The 22,152-nt window shown below is 45.3% G+C and overlaps 1 protein-coding gene across 1 annotated transcript in view; it reads right to left on the reverse strand.

Moving 5' to 3' along the window:
* Positions 1-22,152, reverse strand: part of thada (THADA armadillo repeat containing) — a 127,751-nt gene that overhangs the window by 56,449 nt on the left and 49,150 nt on the right. Inside the window, 4 exon segments of the mRNA XM_080782200.1 lie at positions 1,937-2,153; positions 14,746-14,843; positions 14,845-14,878; positions 20,517-20,606. Of these exon segments, the coding sequence (XP_080638326.1) occupies positions 1,937-2,153; positions 14,746-14,843; positions 14,845-14,878; positions 20,517-20,606 (439 nt within the window).

Genomic DNA, 22,152 nt, shown 5'->3' on the forward strand with positions numbered 1-22,152 from the left:
TGTCCTCTTAAGCATCTCAGTTCAGTGTGTGTGTGTGTGTGTGTGTGTGTGTGTGTGCGCCTGCATGTGCGTGTGTGTGCACTCGTGCATGTGCGTGTGTTACATTGAGATGGTGTATGTTTGTGGAGGGAAATTAAACAGCCAAGGAAAGGCTCCAGGCTTTTCCTTTGTTATACTCGCCCAACAGACACACACACACACACACACACACACACACACACACACACAGTATATGCAAAATGTAAACACACCGTTTCCCATATTCCGCTCTCGCTTTCTTTTCACGTGGTGGAAAATAGAATGATAGAAGTGGAGGATTTAAAACACGAGGAGACGAGTGAGCAAGGAAAATAAAGCAAGGGGGGGAGGGGGGGGATGAGAGAGAAAACCATCATGGGGAGAGGAGCGAAAGGAGGAAGGGCAGTGTAGGAAAGGAGGAGAGAGGGAGAGAGAGACACAAAGGAAGATAGAGGGAAGGGATAATAACCCATTTTGACCCGAGATCAGATTCTAAAAAATGTCTTCTACATCCTGACAGTTTTCTGAAAAAGCTATGTTTCTATGTCACGTGTGAACTGAGTGGTGCAACTCCCCCCCCCCCCACCTCTCTCTCTCTCTCATTAGCAGGCAACAGTGCAGCACTATCCCTCTCTCTGTTTCTGGCACAACAGCGCCCCTACTGGTACTCATAGTCATATACTGGTGCTCATTAACCAACACATAAACACACAGAGTCACGGACATTGCTGTTCCTTGGAGTGGTTGCACCACTAAAAAAATAGCAGACCTACCTGCTATTTTTCAATAGCTAAAGCATAACATAATGCCAACACCAAAAAAGGGGTTCCCGCCCAAAATGGGATAATAAATTGGAGGGGGGGGGGGGGGGGGGGGGGGTTTGAAGAAGAGACAAGCCATGGATGAACGGAGACAGCCAGAGAACCAGAGGGCGAGGAGAGACATGTGTGGATGCTCCACACATGGCAGCCATGAGAGGAAGAAGGCACACAGGAATCCTCCTCTTATACCTCCTGCCTTTGAGAGCTTATATCTCCTCTCCTCTCCTCTCCTCCTCTCCCACAGAAGACCTCCCTGCCTCTGAGAGCCTATCTCCTCTCCTCTCCTCTCCTCTCCTCTCCTCTCCTCTCCTCTCCTCTCCTCTCCTCTCCCACAGAAGACCTCCCTGCCTGTAGACCGCTATCAAACCATAAGTGCCTCCATCAAGGGGATAGAGGCATGGATCCTGAATAAACCGGCAGGCTTTCCATTCTTTGTGCTACTCACACACCTCCCTGACTAAAAACTAGGCTAACAACAAAGTTTCTCCCACCAAAAAAACCCAAAATGCATTCAAATGAAAAGGAGAGCCCCCCCCCCCAGAGAAGCCCAATCCAATCCCTCTTGTCTTTTGGAGAGTGTGTTGATGTCAAATGGGAGACTGTTTTTGGTTGGGGTTTGACAGAGCGGTGTTGACAGAGCGGACCGTGCATGTTTATCCTAGCGCTGTCACATGTGCCGATAACGGCTTTGTCTGGACATGGGCTGTGTGTGGAGGTGTGTGTGCGTGTGCGTGTGTGTGTGTGCGTGCGTGCGCGTGTCGAGACAAGAACCTCCCTATCTACGATCTGGCTGAAAATGCACATACATGTGTTTTGACAACTGCATCCGTCCGTAGTGTTCCAAGTATGAAAGAGCGCTGCATGTTTGTGTGTGTGTGTGTGTGTGTGTGTGTGTGTGTGTGTGTGTGTGTGTGTGTGCGCGCGCAGCGCGCGCGCGCGCAGTTTGATTGTATATACATTTCGGTTGTCTGTGAGCCCAACTGTATACTTATGTGCGAGGAGGGGTAAATGTAGAAGTGTAGTGGTGAGATGATGATGTGTACTGTACATTGTGTACTCATTGTGTACTCAGTGTGTGTGGTATACGGGGGGCCCACCTGCAGCAGCGTCCCGTGGACGTGGTTGTGTTGGGTCTGGGGGGGCCCGCCGCCGCCGTGCGCGTGGTGGCTGTGTCGGGGGTCCGGCGGGGGTCCCACGGTGGGGAGGTCCTGCAGCAAGGTGTGGACGGTGGAGGGGACCTGGGTCACGAGCACGAACGGAACCAGGGCGCGGGCCGCCATCTGCCTGGTCCGGTACACTGCGGACCGGCCGCACCTGGGAACGCAGCGCAAACACACAGAGAGAGAGCAGCTTATATAGACTGTGATTCAGTGTTGTTTTCGTCGACTAAAACTATAAGACGAAAAATGTTCGTCGACTACCTTTTTCCACTGAAGAAAACTAAATGAAAACTATGCTATGGTGACTAAAACTAAGACTAAATATACTGACAATTTCGTCAACAAATAAAAACTAGACTAAAATGTTAGGAAGGGACTAGTGGACAAGAGATCCAGTATAAGTCATTTTACACTTGCATGCTGAAAATAGCAGATCAGATAGTAGATCGGCTATTTTCAGCAAGTGTAAAATAAGTCATTATGACGGCAACAAGGCCTGCCGAAATACATTTTAGTCGACTAAATCACCTGTAGATTTAGTCGACTAAAATCTTATGACATAGTCGACTAATACATTCCAGGTGACTAAAATGTGACTAAAACTAAGTGAAAACTATTCAAGAGACTATGACTAAAACTAAAATAGAAATTTGCTGCCAAAAACAACACTGCTGTGATCAAAGTAAAAAATGCAAATGTGGGCACATGCACAGGTGACGTTTGCGTGGGTATTTCGCTTCCCATTATGCTGCATCATGTACTGCTATGGTCTCGTCTTTTCTGTTTATGCTAAGCGAGCCTTAATGAGGTCAGCAGAGTGAGTCATCCATCCGTCTTTTAACAACTTTGGTGGTTTTCATCATCATAATTATATTCCTGTCACCATAAAAACTTCCATTTCCGTGAACAGAATTCTTTAGCCTGACATTTTTGGGCTGTTCTCTGAGGACACCTACAGGGACAAGTTTGATGAGGAGAGTGAGGACACATTTATGTTTATATTACATAAAAGGTTACTCATGCATGTGCACGCACACGCACACGCACACACACACACACACACACACACACACACACGTGTGTGCAGGGCAAACAACAGTAATGAGTGGCTCTACAATCCCACAGCCTAAACAGATGTATGTCAACATTGCATATATTCAAATCGCCAATTTACCTATCCAGTAATTTCAGAAATTCACCCACACAGATCAAACGCAACACAGATCCCCACACAGAGTCATTTACAGTATGCGTTGGCGATGGGGGGGAATGTGGCCAGTCACCCTGAGCACCAGGCTAAAATTAGACATGTTTACAAGGCGATAGCCCCTTTCCTTCTCCGGTGTCATAACACTGCCTTGGCCGCCACGAGGGTGGGGGACATGACTAAAGACTCCAACGAAATTGGGGCAGCGGTGGCCGAACGGTTTGCGGAGCGGTCTTGATATCGGAAGGTCGCTAGTTCGTATCCCCGGACCGGCACGTTAAAATTACCACCGCTGAAGTGCCCTTGGACAAGGCATTGAACCCCTACCATGAAATGTTCTATGAGCAGGGCCTGGCTGTAAACAAGTTCTTGAGCTTTAGTCCAGTTACCCTGGGTAAACATAGTAACTTTGCTTTGAGCGATAAATGGTGACAGAGAAAGACCATCTTCTATACTGAGGAGAGAGGACTATAGAGATATGTTACGCACCTATAGTTAACCCATTTTGTCAGTTGTGCTCAACCTTTTTCATGTCAAGGACATCCCAGAATTATCTCTATTGGGCCACGGACTCCCCATCTCAAAATATGTTGTTCCAGGGACCCCCCAGAAGCAAATATTTTAGTTAAAAATGTCCGCTCTGAAATATATATTCAAAGATTTTTCAGAAATAGCAGACCTACAAGCTCGTAGCGTGCCACTCGGTGGCGTGCTATGAGCTTGTAGATCTGCTATTTTTCAATAGCTAAATTACAACATAATGTTTAAAACACCCAAAAGGAGTTCCCGGCCCAAAATGGGTTTTAAATATCAAAGAGTAAACTAAAGAAGCCAGCGATGGAATCACAGTATCCAGAGTCACTGCATGCTTTGATGTGCATCAAATGTGATTGTAACAGATGACGATAGAGAGAGGTACAGTCTGAATGGGAGAGATAGGAGAGAAAGGGCTCCATCGCTTTGCTATGATAAGAGGTAATGAAACTAATCCATATTATCGTCACTGTTGGCAGAAACCTTGTATATGTTCATAATTCAACTTGTGTTTTTTCCCCCCCCGAAAATGAATGCCCTATACTTCTCCATACAACAGTGTCGCGCAAAAGTAACGGAAATAACGAATCTACAAGCCCACCACACGTCACACCTGAGCTTGTAGATCTGCTATTACTTGTAATGTAAAATTGTCACCATCAGGATCACGTTAATAAGGCAATATGGCAATTAGTACTTACTGTTCCATCAAGCTGGCGTCGATACTAAATAAACACACTCATTACAGCCCCAAATTAAGTCTATTAGGGAGGCTGGAGTAGAGGAATAACCAGGAGTCGTAGCCAACAATGAGACATTGCAGGAGTCAGAGCCAATGTGCTCCGAAACAAACGTATTCCAAGTCTACTCCTACGAGTATAAACACAGCCCAAAGTCATCTTTGCACGGGACGATTTAGAGAATAGACTATTTACACACGGAAACTTGCAATACTGTACCAATTTGAGAAAGGAGTGAACAAGGCTGGGCGACCCATAAGGGTCCATTCTTGTACACTCTCAGAGTTAAATTAGCACCCCCAAATTGACACTCATTAGCCCGCGGACCCCCATATAAAAAGATAAGCCAGGGTCCCCCAGAAGAGAAGATTTGTACGGCTCTAGCAGTGATTCTCAACCCGTTTAAGGACCCCCCAGTTTGACATGCATTGGTCTACGGACCCCCCATTTAATGGCCTTTCTATCTCTGGAACCCCCAATTTATATAGTAAAATCAATGTTTATTGAACTCTGAGAGTGTACAAATGGTCCCCTTTGTACACTCTCTGAGTTACAGACCCATAAGGGTCCATTTGATTCCAAACTATCATTTAGCTGGAGACCCCCTGGAACTCCCTCAAGGACCCCTGGAGGGCCTGGGTCATGGCTCAGCGGTCCAGGCACCTTGGCTGGTAATCCAGTCTGGCAGTGTGCCGCGGGTTCGACTCCCTTTACTGCATGTCTTTCCCCCCCATCTCTCTCCCCATTTCCTGTCAGCCTACCGTCTGTCCCTCCATAAAATAAAGGTGAAAGCCACAAAAAAAATCACACCTGTGTACTGTGAACTGAGTGGTGCAACTCCCCCCCCCCCCCCCCCCCCCCCTCCTCTCCCTCTCTCTCTCTCTCTCTCTCATTAGCAGGCAACAGTGCAGCACTAATACTATCTCTCTCTCTCTGGCACAACAGCGCCCCTACTGGTACCCTATAGTCATATACTGGTGCTCATGGCCACATAGGTGCATACATAGGCGGACACGGACATTGCTGTTCCTTGGAGTGGTTGCACCACTCAAAAATAAACTTATATAAAATAAAAAAGAAGGACCCCACTTTGGGAGCCACTGGTTTACACGCAGCCTGGCCAAACAGTCTTGGCCCCGGCTGCCGACGTGCGGTGGAAAAATCCCGCAGGAGCTTCCAGTTCAAGGAGAGGGGATCGTCCATCCATCACTGGAACGGAATGTGGAGATGAGCACCATGCTCTGGCAAGTGATGATGTGTTTAAAGATACAGATACACACACACACACACGCACGCACATGCCCATGTTCAAACACACAGAAATACACATACATACATGGCTGTGTGCACCATGTGCACATGATAAAACACGAGTGGGTTGTGTATGTGAGGTGAGGGACCTGGGGGTGACAGTGCAAAATGCAAATAATTCTTAGGTTTTTGTTGAAATGCTAAACTAAACTCCACCAGTGTCACAGTGTGTGTGGAATCGGATGAGCGAGAGCGAGCGAGAGCAAAAGGCGGCAAAAGAGTGACAGAAAGAAAATGCCAAAGTGAACAAGAGTGTAAGAGTGAAAGAAATGGCAAGCAAGCGCAGAAATAAAGTACAAAAGAAACGGAAGAAAGTGAACCATGAAAGAGCAAAAGAAAGAAATAAACAATTCAAAGAGAGTGAACGAGGGGGGAGTGAGCTAAAACAAACAGGAACTTGGACAAAGAGAGTGCTGTTTGGACCAACAAGTCTAAAGTCAACTGTCAACAAATGCTCGTCCACCTGCTTGGTGGGCATACCTCTGGAACAGACACACAGACAGAGAACCAGACCGACAACCAGACCGACAGATGGACTGAGGAGACACAAAGACAAAGGCCCTGTATCAAAAAGAGACAACAGTTAGCATTCCCGAGCTTTGCTGCACGTGTGCATACGTGAAATTCATGCACACGCAATCACACCTCTAATGACCACTGCCATGTCCACCCCCCCAATCCCTACCCCCCCAGCTCCATTTGGGCCCCATATGCTAACTATCAGTGCTAATTTGTCTCATTAAAACGCTTTGCGGAGGAAATGACAGTTTGGAAGGGTGTAATTTTAGAAAGAGGGCTGTCCCTTTTGCTGTCCCCATGGGGTCAGGAGCCAGGCGGGTGACTTGGGGGAGGGGTGGCGAGGGTTGTGTGCGTTTGTATGTGTGCGTGCGTGCGTGCGTATGTGCGTGCATGTGTGTCTGAAGTCTGTGTCTCATTTCACAGGCATGAAAGGCCCAGTTTCCCCTCTGTAGTGTGTTAGCTAAACAAGCCAGCTCTGAGGAATGGAGCGGCTAGCAAATGAGCAACAGAGTTACAGCTGATACATACCAAGCCAAGGGATGACTGGCTATCACAAAAGCAATATAGCTACTGGTCATATATTTGTCTGTTTTAATGGATCAAACTATGGCGACCAGAATCACACGGAAATTATCATCAACTAATTTATATCAAATTTAAAAATGTGCTTTTAGTTTAAGTTGTAAAAGCAGTCAAGAAAGAGAGAAATGTGGGGTGCATGGTGGCTTAGACGACAACTCTGATCACGAGGACTCGGTTTCAAAATGAGACTCCCAACTCAAATGCCTCTCTCGCTCAGTCTCTGCCCTTGTTTTCCTGTCTCTCTGCATCAGCCACCAAGCTATCTGAAATAAGGCATACAAACGCCGACAATTATGTCTAAAAGAAAGAGGTCAAAATAAATAAACGTAGGAATGTAGAGCACCACCACTACAATCTGCTCCATTTATCCATTTGTAACTCGGAGATTGTACAAATGTCATGTTATAATGGTACCCTCTCAGAGTAAAATTATCATTGTGTACTCTGACGAACAAAGCAAAGCATATGGCACGGATATGCTATGGCTATTTTGACATTACCGGTACGTACTTATTTGGTCCAAAACATAAAAATAAACCAAATCAAACAAGTGGTGCCAGGCACAACAACTTTAAAAACAACTTTAACAACAACAAAAACCATACAAGCGCCGCCTTTTCTGACCGTCGATACACTTCGAGGGGGGAAACGGTGACCGTGAGTCTGACCTTTAAAAAAAAAAAAAACAGCCCAAGGTCAAATGTCATGTTGCCAAATGAAAGACCACAACTTCCTATTTGCTGATAATAGTAAACATGTGTCCAACTGTGACCGTTTCAGAATTATAGTGGACACTATGTAATTTTGAGCAATAACCTTTACCCCAACCAATCTTCAATGAATAGAATTACAGTTCAGGAAGAGAAAAAGTTAAACATTGTGCTCTCTGAATTGGGGCAGGATAATTATTGTTTTGTTTAAAAAAAAAAGATACTTTTAGAAATGCTATTCATTTATTTGGCACTATTGGTAACAAAACATCTATTCCAAAATGTCCAGCTCTTTACACAGGCCTTTTTCCCACAGAAAAATGAGTGGTAAAGTAATGGATGGAGAGTGAGGCATGGAGAGAGAGAGAGATGGAGGGGTGGGGGGTGTGGATAAGACCAGAGATAAATCTCCATCATCACAGCGCTCTGAGGCCTCTGCCAGCGCGGGAGAGAGAACAGATGAAACGGCTTCAGTTCCAGGGAATCATCGGCCATCACCAAACATAACAAATGTTGTCTAGTCATCCCCCCTTTTTCTGTGTCTTCCTCATCACTCAGGAAGGCCTGACGCATACCGAGCTGAGCAGGTCTGTGGAAGAATGGGAAATGATCAGAGGACGACATGTTTTATTGTGTTATGTATCGTTTGTTGTGGACCCCGGGGAAGAGTATAGCTGCTACTTCGGTAATATTTAAAAATGTTGAGGGAGAGAGGCGGGTGGATGAAAAATGGAGGCAAACAGGTGCATCACCAAGTGTCTCGTCAAAGCAAGCACAGGGATAGACTTAAGCCGGGAACTAATATATCATCTTATTTGTTTTTTTGTGGCTTTCGCCTTTATTTTATATTTTTTATGGAGGGATAGACAGTAGGCTGGCCCACTGAGCCATGGCCCAGTCGTCTTGTTATTTTATCATTAAAATGTTATTTTTTTTACTAATTATTTGGTGTACAATATATCCTCACAGCCCGCCCCACAGGTTGAAAATACAGTAGGTGATGAGTCAGAAGCGAGGAGTAAATGGTAAATGGTGCATTTATATAGCGCCTTTATCCAAGGCGCTTTACACATAGATTGTGCATTACATCCACACACACACATTCATGCACCGATGGCGGCAGAAACCATGCAAGGCACCGACCAACCAGCACATCAGGAGCAATTTAGGGGGTTCAGTGTCTTGCTCAAGGACACTTCCGACACTAACTCTGGGGGAGTACCCATGGTTCGAACACTAGACACGTCCGCATGTGTCGGCAGGAGAATGAGGGGGTATAGCTGGGTGGCAGACAGACAGCAGCGAGGCTGGATCCCAGGCAGGCAGGCAGGCAGAGTCGGGGCTATATTTAACCTCCCGGACATGTGGGCTTCATTTGGAGAGTGGATGGGTGCGTGCGCTGCAACAGCATACCTCTCTTTGACAAGTAACAGCCAGCCATCGGAGGGGCCGGCCAAGCGAGCGAAGGAATACCTGATATTCAACCGCAAAAGCCAACTTACTAGCAATAACTTCAGGTCGGAGTCTTAACCCAACTTGGGCGGGAACCCCTTTTGGTGTATTATGTAATGCTTTAGCTATTGAAAATCACACCCGTGTGAACTGAGTGGTGCAGCCCCCCCTCACACCTCTCTCTCTCTCTCATTAGCAGGCAAAATTGCAGCACTATCCCTCTCTGTTTCTGGCGCCCCCTACTGGTACCCTATACCTATATACTCTATATACTGTGCTGATGGCCACATAGGCAGATTTGCTGGTTGTACCACTCAAAAAACAGCAGATCTACAAGCTCATAGCGCGGCACTCGGTGCCGTGCTAGAAGCTTGTAGGTCTTGTAGGTCTGTCAAGAAAACAGTCAGGATTTAGAAGACATTTGCAGAATCATTCCCAGGTCAAAATGGGTTAAATGCTTTTCCTCAGCTCCGTGTTTATGAAAATGACTCATAAAAGGATCAGCATCCAAAGTCGACATAAAACAACCCCTCTGAACTTGAAGTTATGAGAGCTTTAAAGCTGCAATCCCCGAGATTTATGTCCCACGGGGAATTCAAACCCGGGTCTCCGGCGCCATAATTTCTACTGCCGAGCCAAGACAGAAAGCCCCGTTTGGGGTATAGGGGAGATATTATGCTTTGAGCTTCCATGCACTGCCACCTGTCAGACAGTAGTGGTCTGTAGTATGTGGTCCTACCTGACCAAAATGCTGTACATTTCTCAAAGAGAAGTTATATCGCGCAATTACTAAGGCAACAAAAAAGGTCACGTAGCCAACCAGGATCCATTCAGCTCCACGTATTCATTCAGTGTTGTGTTTACTGTATTGTAATCTAAATATATTCTAGATATATTCTATCCAGATCCCTGCATCTGTGTGGATCACTTTTTTTCAAATATATATATATTTTTTGGGGGGGTTTTAATGCCTTTATTGATAGATTTACAGTAGGTAGACAGGAAACGGGAGAGAGACGGGGACGGGGGGGGGGGACGGGGGGAAGAGACACAACAAAGTTAGTCGGGATCGGGACTCGAACCCGCGACACGCTGTCATGCTGGATTACAAGCCAAGGTGCCTGGACCGCTAAGCCGGCCAAGGCCATGGATCATCTTTTTGTGTCAATGATGACTGGGATACAGGTTTGTTAGGAGGCCGGCATTCAGACGTCCACAGATGTCAGCTCAAATCAGTTGGGAACAGAACGTCCCACTCCGGTGGGCGGTGCGGAGATAGGAGCTCACACCCCCTCACACCTTTTTTTGTCGTTGTTAATTATGTGAATGGGTGTGTAATGCACATTCGTGCTCATGCATGTTTTCGCTGGTGCCCAAGAAGTTGCAAGCTAGCATACTCTTCCCCCGTTTAAATGTTATTTGCAGGGGTGCAACGAACGAATCGATTGATCGATTATAATCTATCCCTATTTTGGCCGGGACCGCTGGCCTAGTGGTCCGGCACCTAGGCTCCAATGTAGCCCGAGTTCGAGTCCCGATCCTGTCGGCCTTTGCTGCGTGTCACTCCCCCATCTCTCTCTCTCTCCCTGTTTCTAACTACACTTAACTATCAATAAAAGGCATAGAAAGCCCAACAATACATCTTCTTTCCTTTCAAAATCCATTTATTGAACATTGTTCAATGACCCATTCCCCTCGCAGACAAAAGAAAAAGAAAAAAATTACATTGTCAGCCCCTTTATATATATCCCAATTTGATAATTAAGCCAATTCCCAGTTCCCCTGCCTCTCTCATCTCTGCTAACCCCCACAATAAGTCATTGGGAGGGTGAAGATATAGCCTCGAGTCTCCTCCGATACCCGGGCCGCCAAGCCACCATCTTACTGTATGTTGTTTGTATGTCTGGTCTCGTGGGGAAAGATGGTGGGTGGGTGGGTGGGGAGGATTGGGAAAGGAGTTGTGGGAGAAAATATAAAAACAAAGAGTTGTATTTTCCTTCTGTGAAACTTGCATATGATGTCTTACTCTTTGAATAAAATGTATAAAAAAAAAAAAAAGAAGCCACCATCTCCTTTTCACAGTGAATGATCTCACTACAGTACGTGGGCGTAACATATGTGGAGGTACACGCTATCCCCCCAAGTGCTTTGGATGAAGAATGTACGCGCGCGCACACACGCACATGCACACACACACACACACAAACACACCGTCCAAAGACCATTTCCCACCAAACAGAGAAGGAAAACACAACAAAACTCAAGTTGTCAGATATCCACACTGTGTGTGCGTGCGCGCTCCAAGCGATGCATGGCTATTTGCAGGACGCTTGCAGGTGCACAGTAGGGGGAACATGTTCCAATAATATTTGTGTTGTTTCTCCCTCTCAGCAATGTGAAAAATGTGTGCTTTGCAAACCGTAGTTTCCCATTGGCCTGCCCAGCCCCCCACAGCACAACAAAGACTGGGCTGTGCCCAGGATATGACCACTGAGAACACCAACAGACAACACATACATGCCCAGATATGACATCACACACACACACACACACACACACACGGACGCAAATGTTCAGAATAATCAGATGTTTCGACTTGATATTGCACTAAGAACTGAGATAATCGTTCTCACACGATTGGTATTTGTTCAAAAACAAAAACATTTATTGCCACTTGTAGATGTGAGTAAAAAAAAAAAACACGTCAGATATGCTTGCCGTGTGGATGGCTTTAAACTGACAACATAATCAAAGTGCTAAACCTAAATATACTCTAACGACACACTATATCAACTGAGGTCTCTCACTTAACAGATGACATATCTGTTTCCCCGTCTCATTTTAGAACAATTAAAGTGATTCACTTAAACGCTGCTGCACATAACACATCATGTAAAGTTACACGCTGTAGAATGAGTAATTATTAATACGCTTATATAGCATCCAGTCATTTTCAGACAGCCTACCGTCGGCCAAGAATATCAGTCTATGAACACGTAGAGGTTTAAGCCTGATTTATAGCTCATCATACAACAGTGTTCTAGGCCAAAAATAGAGCGACGCAACAAATTCAATTTGTGAACTTCAGTAAGCGACAGTCATACGACGAGCATGAATTATGCTTCATTCTGTTCCGTCTCCAGTGTCAATCAACAACACTGAGTGCATAGTGCAGTTGAAAGAGCCCGTTGCTAAATCATATTGCAGTTTATGGTGAAGTTTGACGTGTCTGTACTAGAGATTTATTGTGTTACCTCGCATGCTACGATTATGCCAAAGCAATGCCGGCAAATGACGACTCCGGTTGAAACGCCGGAAAAGTTCCACATATTGGAATTGGCTCCTTTTTTATTATTTTAAGCACGTCGCTCTCGCCACAGGGATTTTCCTCAGTGTCGCTCATTTATTTAAATTGAAAACCTTCTGTAATACACGCTCATACGCTCCGAGTACCCCCATGTAATGCTATCCAATATAGTCTGCCTATGCCAACATGTGCCACGTTGGGTATACTACAGTAACATATGGACTGTAAATGAGAAATCGAGATAAGAGAACGCGAATGGAGTTGCATGACACAAAAGTCAACACATGAAAGCAGTGCATGTGATGTCAACGGATCATGGTCACTTAGAAACCAGTGGGCAGAGTGGCCACACGCACGCAACGCAGTTTAGATGTGATACTTTTGCTACTTTTGAATTATTAGCTGAATACATTGGTTAACCCAAGTTCGATTCTACAAATGCCTTCTAAATGCTGACAGTTTTCTGAAAAACCTGTGTGTCTATGTCGCTCGTTTTTCATGTCAAGGACCCCCAAAAATTGAATTGGCCACCGACCCCCCACTATCTGAAAATATGTTGTTCCATGGACCCCCCCAGAAGCAAAGATTTGAGTTAAACACGTTTGCTCTGAAAGAATAGATATTCAAAGATTTGCATAAGTTCAGCTAACTAGCTAGTGTCTCCTCTCCCCAATAACTGTAGTCTCTCTCACACACTCCCCCAGTAAAGATCAAGTTCAACTTTATGAGCCATTTGTGTGCATCAAGATGGACTCAGTGGAATGTGGGGAGTGAAAGAACAAAGACAATAACACAGACTACAACATGTTCAACTAAATCACACACAAAGACACCTGTGTAGCACCACACACACACACACACACACACACACACACACACACACACACACACACACACACACACACACACACACACACACACACACACACACACACACACACACACACACACACACACACACACACACACACACACACACACACACACACACACACACACACACACACACACACACACACACACACACAGCGATGCGGCTGCTTAGACTACAGGTGTTTTGTCTGGCTGATAGTAAATGCTTTCTATTCCCGGAATAGAACAGGTCTCGTTCAGGCATTTGGGAGATGTTAACGATGGCCAGCGGAGCAGGTGTGTGACCCGACATCACTTGACAGAGTGCTCCATGCATACAATATATATATATGTTTAACAAACAAGGCACAGTGCATTCTCGTTTACTGTAACAGCCCGAGGATGCAGACATATTCCCACACTATACAAGAGCACGGATTCCCAACAACAAGGACCTTGGGATCTTGAATGAATGAACGAATCACTTTGTAAATGAAACGCAAAACACAATTTGCAACCTCTGCTGAACCTCTAGCTCGCACAGGCCTATGCTTGTGTGAGCAGAGGCTCCCACAAGATATAGATCTAGAATTTTCGTCAGGCCTTCTGAAGGCCCGGCACCGGTCTGGGGACCAGGGGGTTTGGGAACCTCTGCTCTAGACCGTATTCAGTTAATCAATATATGGGTGACAGGTTATCAGGATTCGTGTTTATAGCCTACTTGAATGAAATGGAAAAATCACACCTGTGTGAACTGAGTGGTGCAATCCCCCCCCCCCCCCCCCCCCCCCCCCCCCCCCCCCCCACCTCTCTCTCTCTCTCATTAGCAGGCAGCAGGCACATCACATCACATCTCTATCTGTTTCTGGCGCCCCCTACTGGTACTAATAAGTCACATACTCGTGCTCATGACGGCCACTGATACATAGATACATAGATACGCACGGACATTGCTGGTTGTAGGAGTGCACCACTCAAAAAGTTGAAAATGGTGAAAAACATGAAAGATAATCTACGCTGACCATTCGTAAATAAGCAGATATCAGATAGATAGATAGTTTATTTGTCTAGGCCATGGTTTATCCAACATTATTACATACAAAGAAAAAAGGGCTGAAGCCGAAGCTTATTATGCCCACCTTTTTTGAGATTTCAGTAAATCTCATAGAAGGAAAACAAAAGACTGAAGAAATCCGTTTTCAACATTGCTGCATTTCTAATAAAAAGGATTAAACTAAATCATGTAGAAAGAAAAAAGAAACAAAAAATCAAAAAAAATCTGATCAATCGACAGAAAAAGCACTACTTCTACCACGGATTGTATTTCCAAACGCAATCCTAGAATCAAACAGACGGAATAAAAGTTTTGAATAAAGGCAACTAGTGAAACATACACTATACGGAGATATTTGTGATTAAATATTTCATATTAATTTCTGATGATGGAAACGGAACCCACAGTAGGTGTGTGTGCCGCTTGCAGGTGTGTGTGCGTGCGTGTGTGTGTGTGTGTGTGTGTGTTTACCACTCACCTAATAATGAAGGGCAGGAATGGAGCCAGTCCCAAAGGAGAGATTGATCCATCCATAGGAGACGGATATAGTTTACCCAGTACCAGCAGTAGAAGAAAACAGGCTGGGGTGAAGCTTCACCTGGCCACTGCCACTACACACGCACACACACACACACACACACACACACAGCAAGGAGGAATGAGCACAGTGGCATTGCGGAGCTTTTTTCTGGCAGGTCAACTGACAGGAATAGGCCGGGGGATACGCTGATCAATCCAGCAGTTTCTGATATTAGCTACTGTACGTACTGTATGTATACAGACAGACAGGCAGGCAGGCAACAGTATCATATATGACCCCATTTGATTAGGGTTCTACGCACTAACCACGTAGTGTTGTAGTCGGTGTGTTGTAAGCAGAAAAAAAGTCTGAATCTATGAAAAAAAAGGTTAAATAAGAAAAACGTTCGCTTTGAAAGAATGTATATTCAAAGATTTGTGCTGCATTTTTCAGTGAGCTTGTAGATCTGCTATTTTTCAATAGCTAAAGTATAACATAATGCTTAGTTAAAACACCAAAAGGGCTTCCCGCCCAAAATGCGTTAATAAAGCAATCTATGAATTTGGAGGCCGGTTCTGTTAAAGTGCCAATGCCAGAAATAATAGGGAGACCCGGGGGGGATTGTCCTTACGGTTAACTTATGAATTTTTGGTAATAAGTAAAAGGAAGCTATAGCATAGGATGTTCAACAGACAAGAATTTAAATTCATTATCCGAGATCCATGAGGACTCCTTAGCCTTGACCGGAAGTTCATGGAACTGGATTTGCATAACTGGTAAAGGATTAGGAGAAAGTTTTACATAATGTTTAGAATTTTGTTGTCGCTTAGCTTCAGTGATATACTGCTCTTTAGAAAGGATCACCGTGGCTCCGCCTTTATCGGCAGGTCGAATGATAATATCGTTAATGTGTGACTTATTCATCTAGCGCTTTTTTCCATCTTTTTTGCTGCGTTTTTTTCTTTCTTTGAAATGTACCGTCCTATTTCCTTAATTGGTTGATCGTTTTGAGCTTATAGATCAGCTATTTTTGCTATATTTGAATTAAAATCCTGAATATTTTTTTTTGCTATTTTTGAATTGGAATCCTGATAAGTAACCTTTATATTTAATTTCAAATGCATGTAGTTATAGTTATGTTAACTATATGAACTAAACACATATATTTGACAAAAAAAGACAATAACATTTTAATAATAGGAGTCATTAAGCTAGACTGATCTAATGATCAACTCATGTTTGCATGTTTGGAATAGCAACAGCTGAAATATATCACTGAAATATATCACTATTCTGCTTTTAACCTGTGGGCCGCATTATGTGATGGTGGGGGCCGCATGTGGCCCCCGGGCCGCCAGTTGCCCATGTCATGAAGTCATGAGCTCACTAGACGCAACACATTGTCATACAATGTCACGTGACAACAGCGAGCAACAAGCTGACATCACGTAGTGTGGGCTTGTAGATTGGCCATTCTCACTGCGGTGTGGATTCTTGAATGGTATGCAGTGTCTACAAAGATCTAATAATATGGGTCACAACATGGACACACAGCAGAGTTTGAGCTGGAAAAATAATGGACCTCAGATACAGGGGAAAAAATGTCCTATACACACATTAGTATACACACGCAAAAAAGACATTCTTTCCACAATAAAACATAATAGGCCCTAGGATTCTTGCAGGGGTGACACACCACTCACATCCTAAACCACCCTCCCACACTCCCATCTAGCCCATTCTGGGCGGGAACCCTTTTTTGGTGTTTTAACTAAGCATTATGTTATACTTTAGCTATTGAAAAATAGCAGATCTACAAGCAATTTTTTTTCCGTTGTCAGGTCTAAATGGGCTAGTCATCTGCTCATCTGTCCTTCATCCGAGCTTCGCACTCCTCCTCAGTCTTTTTCCTTCTTCCCTACAGCCGAACATCAACTCCACCGGCCGACTCCCCTCGCCGACTGACTCAGAATGGAAAACGGTCTCTCTATGCCAGTGCGGTTTCACAGTTTTATGCTTGGCAGTGTCACTCCCAACACACTCCCAATGACGGAGGGAGGGGAAGGGAGGGTGGGATAGGAGGAGGATGAGATGGGGGAGAGAGAGAGAGAGAGAGAGAAATGGAGTTGTACTTCGAAAAAGGTGGGAATTGGTCTGTACCCGTATGTATGTGCGATTACGTGTACGCAGTCAAATCCTCATTGTTCGTTTTCAGATTTGTACCTCTGAGAGTGGATAAATGTATACAATAAATTGGATGGGTAGGTCCATGCCTATTCACACTGCTGATTGGTGGGCACGGTGCTCGGGTGGCACAGCGGTAAAGTCCCCCAGGGGTGACCAGGGGGGTGAATCCTCCGTCCTGGCTGGGCATCCATACCAACACAATTGTCTGTGTTCACGTCACGGGAGGGAAGCCGGGTGGGGAGGGACTAGCGATCTATCGTGCTTGCACTAGCTCTGGTCATGATGCAAGCGATATAGCGGAAGTGAAGCCTCCTCCCCACTTTTTATAAAAAATGATGAAAATTATTATTTTATTTTTTAATACGCGTGGTGCCAAAATTTGTGTTATTGCCATTTCCATTGGGCGTTTAAGTTAAATAACTCAGAAACTATCAAACATTTCAAACATGTCCCTGACATCACACGCCATCAGAGGAGACATGTGGTCGTCTGTGGTCAGAGCACATTGGTCGTGAGGTCGTGAGGATCATGCAAGTGGGACCCCAAATAATTTGGCAAAACACGAACTTACGATGATAACCTTTATATTATGTAAAAAAAAAAAAAGCAATACTGATAAATAGGAAATTGAAGTGTACTACGTTATAGTTCCATTGATCTCCATGCCCGGAACACAATTGTTTGATTCATCATAACATAGAGGGTCAGATTGGTGGGAAAGATGTTCAAGTGGGCACTGATTGAGAGAACCACTGCCTTAGCCCATTTTGACCCGAGATCAGATTATAAAAATCACACCCGTGTGAACTGAGTGGTGCAATTCCCTCTCCCTCATTAGCAGGCAACAGTGCAGCACTATCCCTCTCTCTGTTTCTGGAAAACAGCGCCACCTACTGGTACTCATTATGGTGCTCATTAATGTCACATAGGTGAACACATGGCCACGGACATTGCTGTTCCTTGGAGTGGTTGCACCACTCAAAAATGTCTTCTACATCCTGACAGTTTTCCGAAAAAGCCATGTTTCTATGTCAGTCGTTCTTCGATTTTTCAAAAATCGCAGACCTACAAGCTCGAAGCGCGCCACTCGGTGGCGCGCTATGAGCTTGTAGATCTGCGATTTTTCAATAGCTAAAGCATAACATAATGCTAACACCAAAAGGGGTTCGCGCCCAGAATGGGTTAGGACAAACCGTAGGACTAGAATGCATGGGGAATTGGCATAATGAATAAATTGTAAGGAAAAAGACCAAAAAAAAAGACGTGGCGAATCGTACTGTATGTGTTGTATGTTAGAAGAGCAGAACACGCTCCCGGGGGCCTTTCCGTATAGTCATGTGATTCTCATAGCAAAGCGCAGACAGAGAACAGACCCCCTGCAGAAAACAACAACTTGTGCTTTTCATTATTCCATTCATCTAACACACACGCACACGCGGTGTGCATGTACAACACAGTACACACATACAACCGCACAGTCCACTGGGACAGCCGTGCGATGGTGGGCGAGATGGGAAATGTAATAGCGGGGGCTAATTAGGGAGCCGGTCTAATGTGTTTAGTGTCCCAGTTCAGTCATGCACATGTGCCGGGGCAGGATGTGATGTCACAGACACACCACAGGGACAGAGACTGAAGGGAGGCCAGAGAGAGAGAGAGAAGAGAAGCAGGGAATTACTAGCATACGACGGTAACGACGCACTGTGTATGGAGTTTATGATAGAGAGACAGAGAGGGAGGACGGAGAGAGAGAAGCAGGGAATTACTAGCATACGCACTGTGGATGGAGTTTATGATAGAGAGACAGAGAGGGAGGACTGAGAGAGAGAGAAGAGAAGCAGGGAATTACTAGCATACGACGGTAACGACACACTGCGTATGGAGTTTATGATAGAGAGACAGAGAGGGAGGACGGAGAGAGAGAGAGAATAGAAGCAGGGAATTACTAGCATACGACGGTAACGACGCACTGTGTATGGAGTTTATGATAGAGAGACAGAGAGGGAGGACGGAGAGAGAGAAGCAGGGAATTACTAGCATACGCACTGTGGATGGAGTTTATGATAGAGACACAGAGAGGGTTGGACGGCCGTAGCTGACTGGAGGCTGTCTGGGAACCGAAAAGGTCACCGCTTTGACCCTTGGCTCACCCAATCTGCGTGTCAGAGTGGCCCTAACATTTCCTCCCTGTGCGCTGCTCGCGCGACATGTTGTTGTGAGCTTGTGGATTGGATATTTTCGACAAAGCCCAAGGCCAAGTTTCCCCAAGTACCGTATTGAGGGTTTTAGCGGTTAAACATACACGTTAAGATGAAATATGAATGAACGTTGGTCTAAAACAAGTATATGAAGCCATCTATGAAATGTATGAAAACGTTTAATCTGCATCACAATTTTTAAAAGAAATAGCTAAGGTGGTCTTTGTCCTGAAAAAGGTTGAAGAGACCCCTGCTACAGATCAATAGTGTATAATAGACAGTAGACAGTAGCCTCAAGAGGGTTTGTACACAACAATCACAAACAAGCGCTTGTCAGCCGTCATGACTGCTGTGCACTGCTACATCTGGCTGGGAAGTACAGCGGAGAGCATAATCTGGTTCCGTGGGAACGTGGCTAATGTTCTATAAAGGCGGGTCAGACGGAGTGTAGGGAATGTGAAAAGAGCTGGTCCGAGAGTGCACTCAATTAATTTGATCCATATTAAGATAAGGGGTGACTGGGGAGCTATTGTACGAGCCAAAGGCTTTTAATAGGGGAACAGGGGCCATCTGAGATAAGAGATAAGCCCAATGAAGTCCAAGTGTGTAAGTGGGTACCAGTGAGAGAGAGAATGCGTGTGTGTGTGTGTGTGTGTGTGTGTGTGTGTGTGTGTGTGTGTGTGTGTGTGTGTGTGTGTGTGTGTGTGTGTGTGTGTGTGTGTGTGTGTGTGTGTGTGTGTGTGTGTGTGTGTGTGTGTGTGTGTGTGTGTGCGTGCGTGCGTGCGTGTGTGTGTGTGTGTGTGCGAGCGAACAGCGTGGACTCAGTTGCCCACTGTAAAACATGACCCATCTTAACAATCCATTTCATCAGGCATTCAGTCTTAACATCTTATCCAGACCTACAGTTAGAGGAACAAAAGCCACAGGTGGAGGGCGTTTCACTTGACGAGGCAAGTGACAAATGCAATGAGTCAGATGGCTCCTATAGAGGGCTAATTTGGTTAGCTCTTATACAGGACCTGGCTTTGGTGAATTGAACAGGCCGTTTTATTTTTGTTTTATAACAGTATGAACCCGTTGCACTGTACACGCCTCTCTCTCTCTCTCCATTGTTCCTCCCTGTATCTCTCCTTCCACGTCGCTACAGGAAATGGTTCATCAGTACAGACACTTAACGAGCTTAACGAGCCTAACGAAGCTGTCGCGACTGGATTCAATTAAAATGCCGCGCAGAGTTAGCAGAGGGTGAGAACGTGCCTTATGCAATCAGAAGAGTGTGAGAAAATGATGTCAGGTGCCATGAATTTTGTGTGTGTGTGTGTGTGTGTACAGTGTACACCTCACCTGTCCACTGTGGCAGCAGCCTCCTCTAGCTGACTCAGGAGGAACGGATAAAGTCCTGGAAAACGAGTGAAGAACTCTCGACCTGTCATCCTATGAGAGAGAGAGAGAGAGAGAGAGAGAGAGAGAGAGAGAGAGAGAGATTGACTATGTTAGCAAAAACTTGTTTTGAATTTAAATGAAATGTCCGGCACAGTGGGGTCTGCACGTAATTCCGACCGAGCATTAGTCCGACATTCAGGAACCGCTCACAAACACAAACATGTGTCGTTTGTCGGACCAATGACTAGTCTGAAACTCTGAACCAAGTACTGCCTCCCAGCACAGTATAGAACTACTAACCACTGGCATTGCCACACACTCTGTGTTTACCTCAAGATACCATGAATCTTAACCACAGAGACCCCAATTCCATTTGATTATTTTGTATCTCTGGGACCTAATCTACACCGTAAAAATAATAATAATAAAAAGTGTTAATTTAACTCAAAAACAAATTACAATTCCACAGAAACAAACTGCAATTCCACCGACATGTGGTTTCTAGCTACCAATCATTTAGCTGGAGACCCACTCGAACCCCCCCAAGGACCCCCCCGATCCCATGCTGGAAACTACCAGTGTTCTAATCTAAACAAGTGTTGCGGTAAAGTCTTGCTCTGGATGAAGGGGGGGGGGGACGACATCTCAATGTGCTGACTCCACCTAATCCATACCAAACCATTCAGTGCTATTCTGGGCCGAAGCAGGGGGTCGGCGTTTGTTTACGCTCCAGCGTGTGGAAATAAACAACCACTTTGAGAATATTTATGTTTGTGGCGTGTGCGTGTGGGTGTGTGAACGAACGTGCAGACACTGTGTGTGTGTGTGTGTGTGTGTGTGTGCGCTCGCGCACGCCCGGCCGGCCACCGAGACACAGTAAATACTGTCACGTGTGTTTGCGCTTACGTATTTACACGCGTCCGTCCATAAAATGACAAACTTTATTTAGCGTCGGCGGTCTACACTCCGAACGCTATACGCCCCGCGCTCAGCCAAGGGGCCCCCGTAAAAAGTCTTTATTTAACCCTGGCCTTCCTGAAGGGAAGAGGTCTGAGCCTGCCAAACCCATGACAGTAAGGCTCGCAGGCTGCTTCAGTCATGACGCTATTAGTTCTGTTGTGACAGGCACAAGTGTGTACACGCACACACACACACACACACACACACACACACAAATGGACGCGAGGCCTGGTCTGAGTTAGTTTCAGGCGCCGTCATGGTAACAAGGCAAGTGTGTGCATGTGTGTGTGTGTGTGAGAGAGTATTGCTGTGTGTTCGTGTCCCTACAGTATACTATACTATATTTACAGTGTATGTTGTGTGTGCGTGTGCGTATTGATGGTTATGTGTGTACAGTGTGTGTGTGTGTGTAGTGTATACGACAGGGACAGCATGCTGTAGAGTGGGAGAGATGTGGTACTGCTGTTAAATTAACACTTAAAGGGACACTTTACCCTTTTTGCAAAAACATATGTTTATGACGTTTAGAAGATTTAGAACACTTTCCTGGGGGTCTTTGTGTGTGTAATATGTGGTTTTAGAGTGTTTCAAAAATGATGAGAGAAAGAAAGATTAGGTTAGGTTTAGGTCTACAAGT

The sequence above is a fragment of the Protomyctophum bolini genome (genome assembly GCF_963924005.1).
Source record: "Protomyctophum bolini genome assembly, chromosome: 14".
Taxonomy (NCBI): domain Eukaryota; kingdom Metazoa; phylum Chordata; class Actinopteri; order Myctophiformes; family Myctophidae; genus Protomyctophum; species Protomyctophum bolini.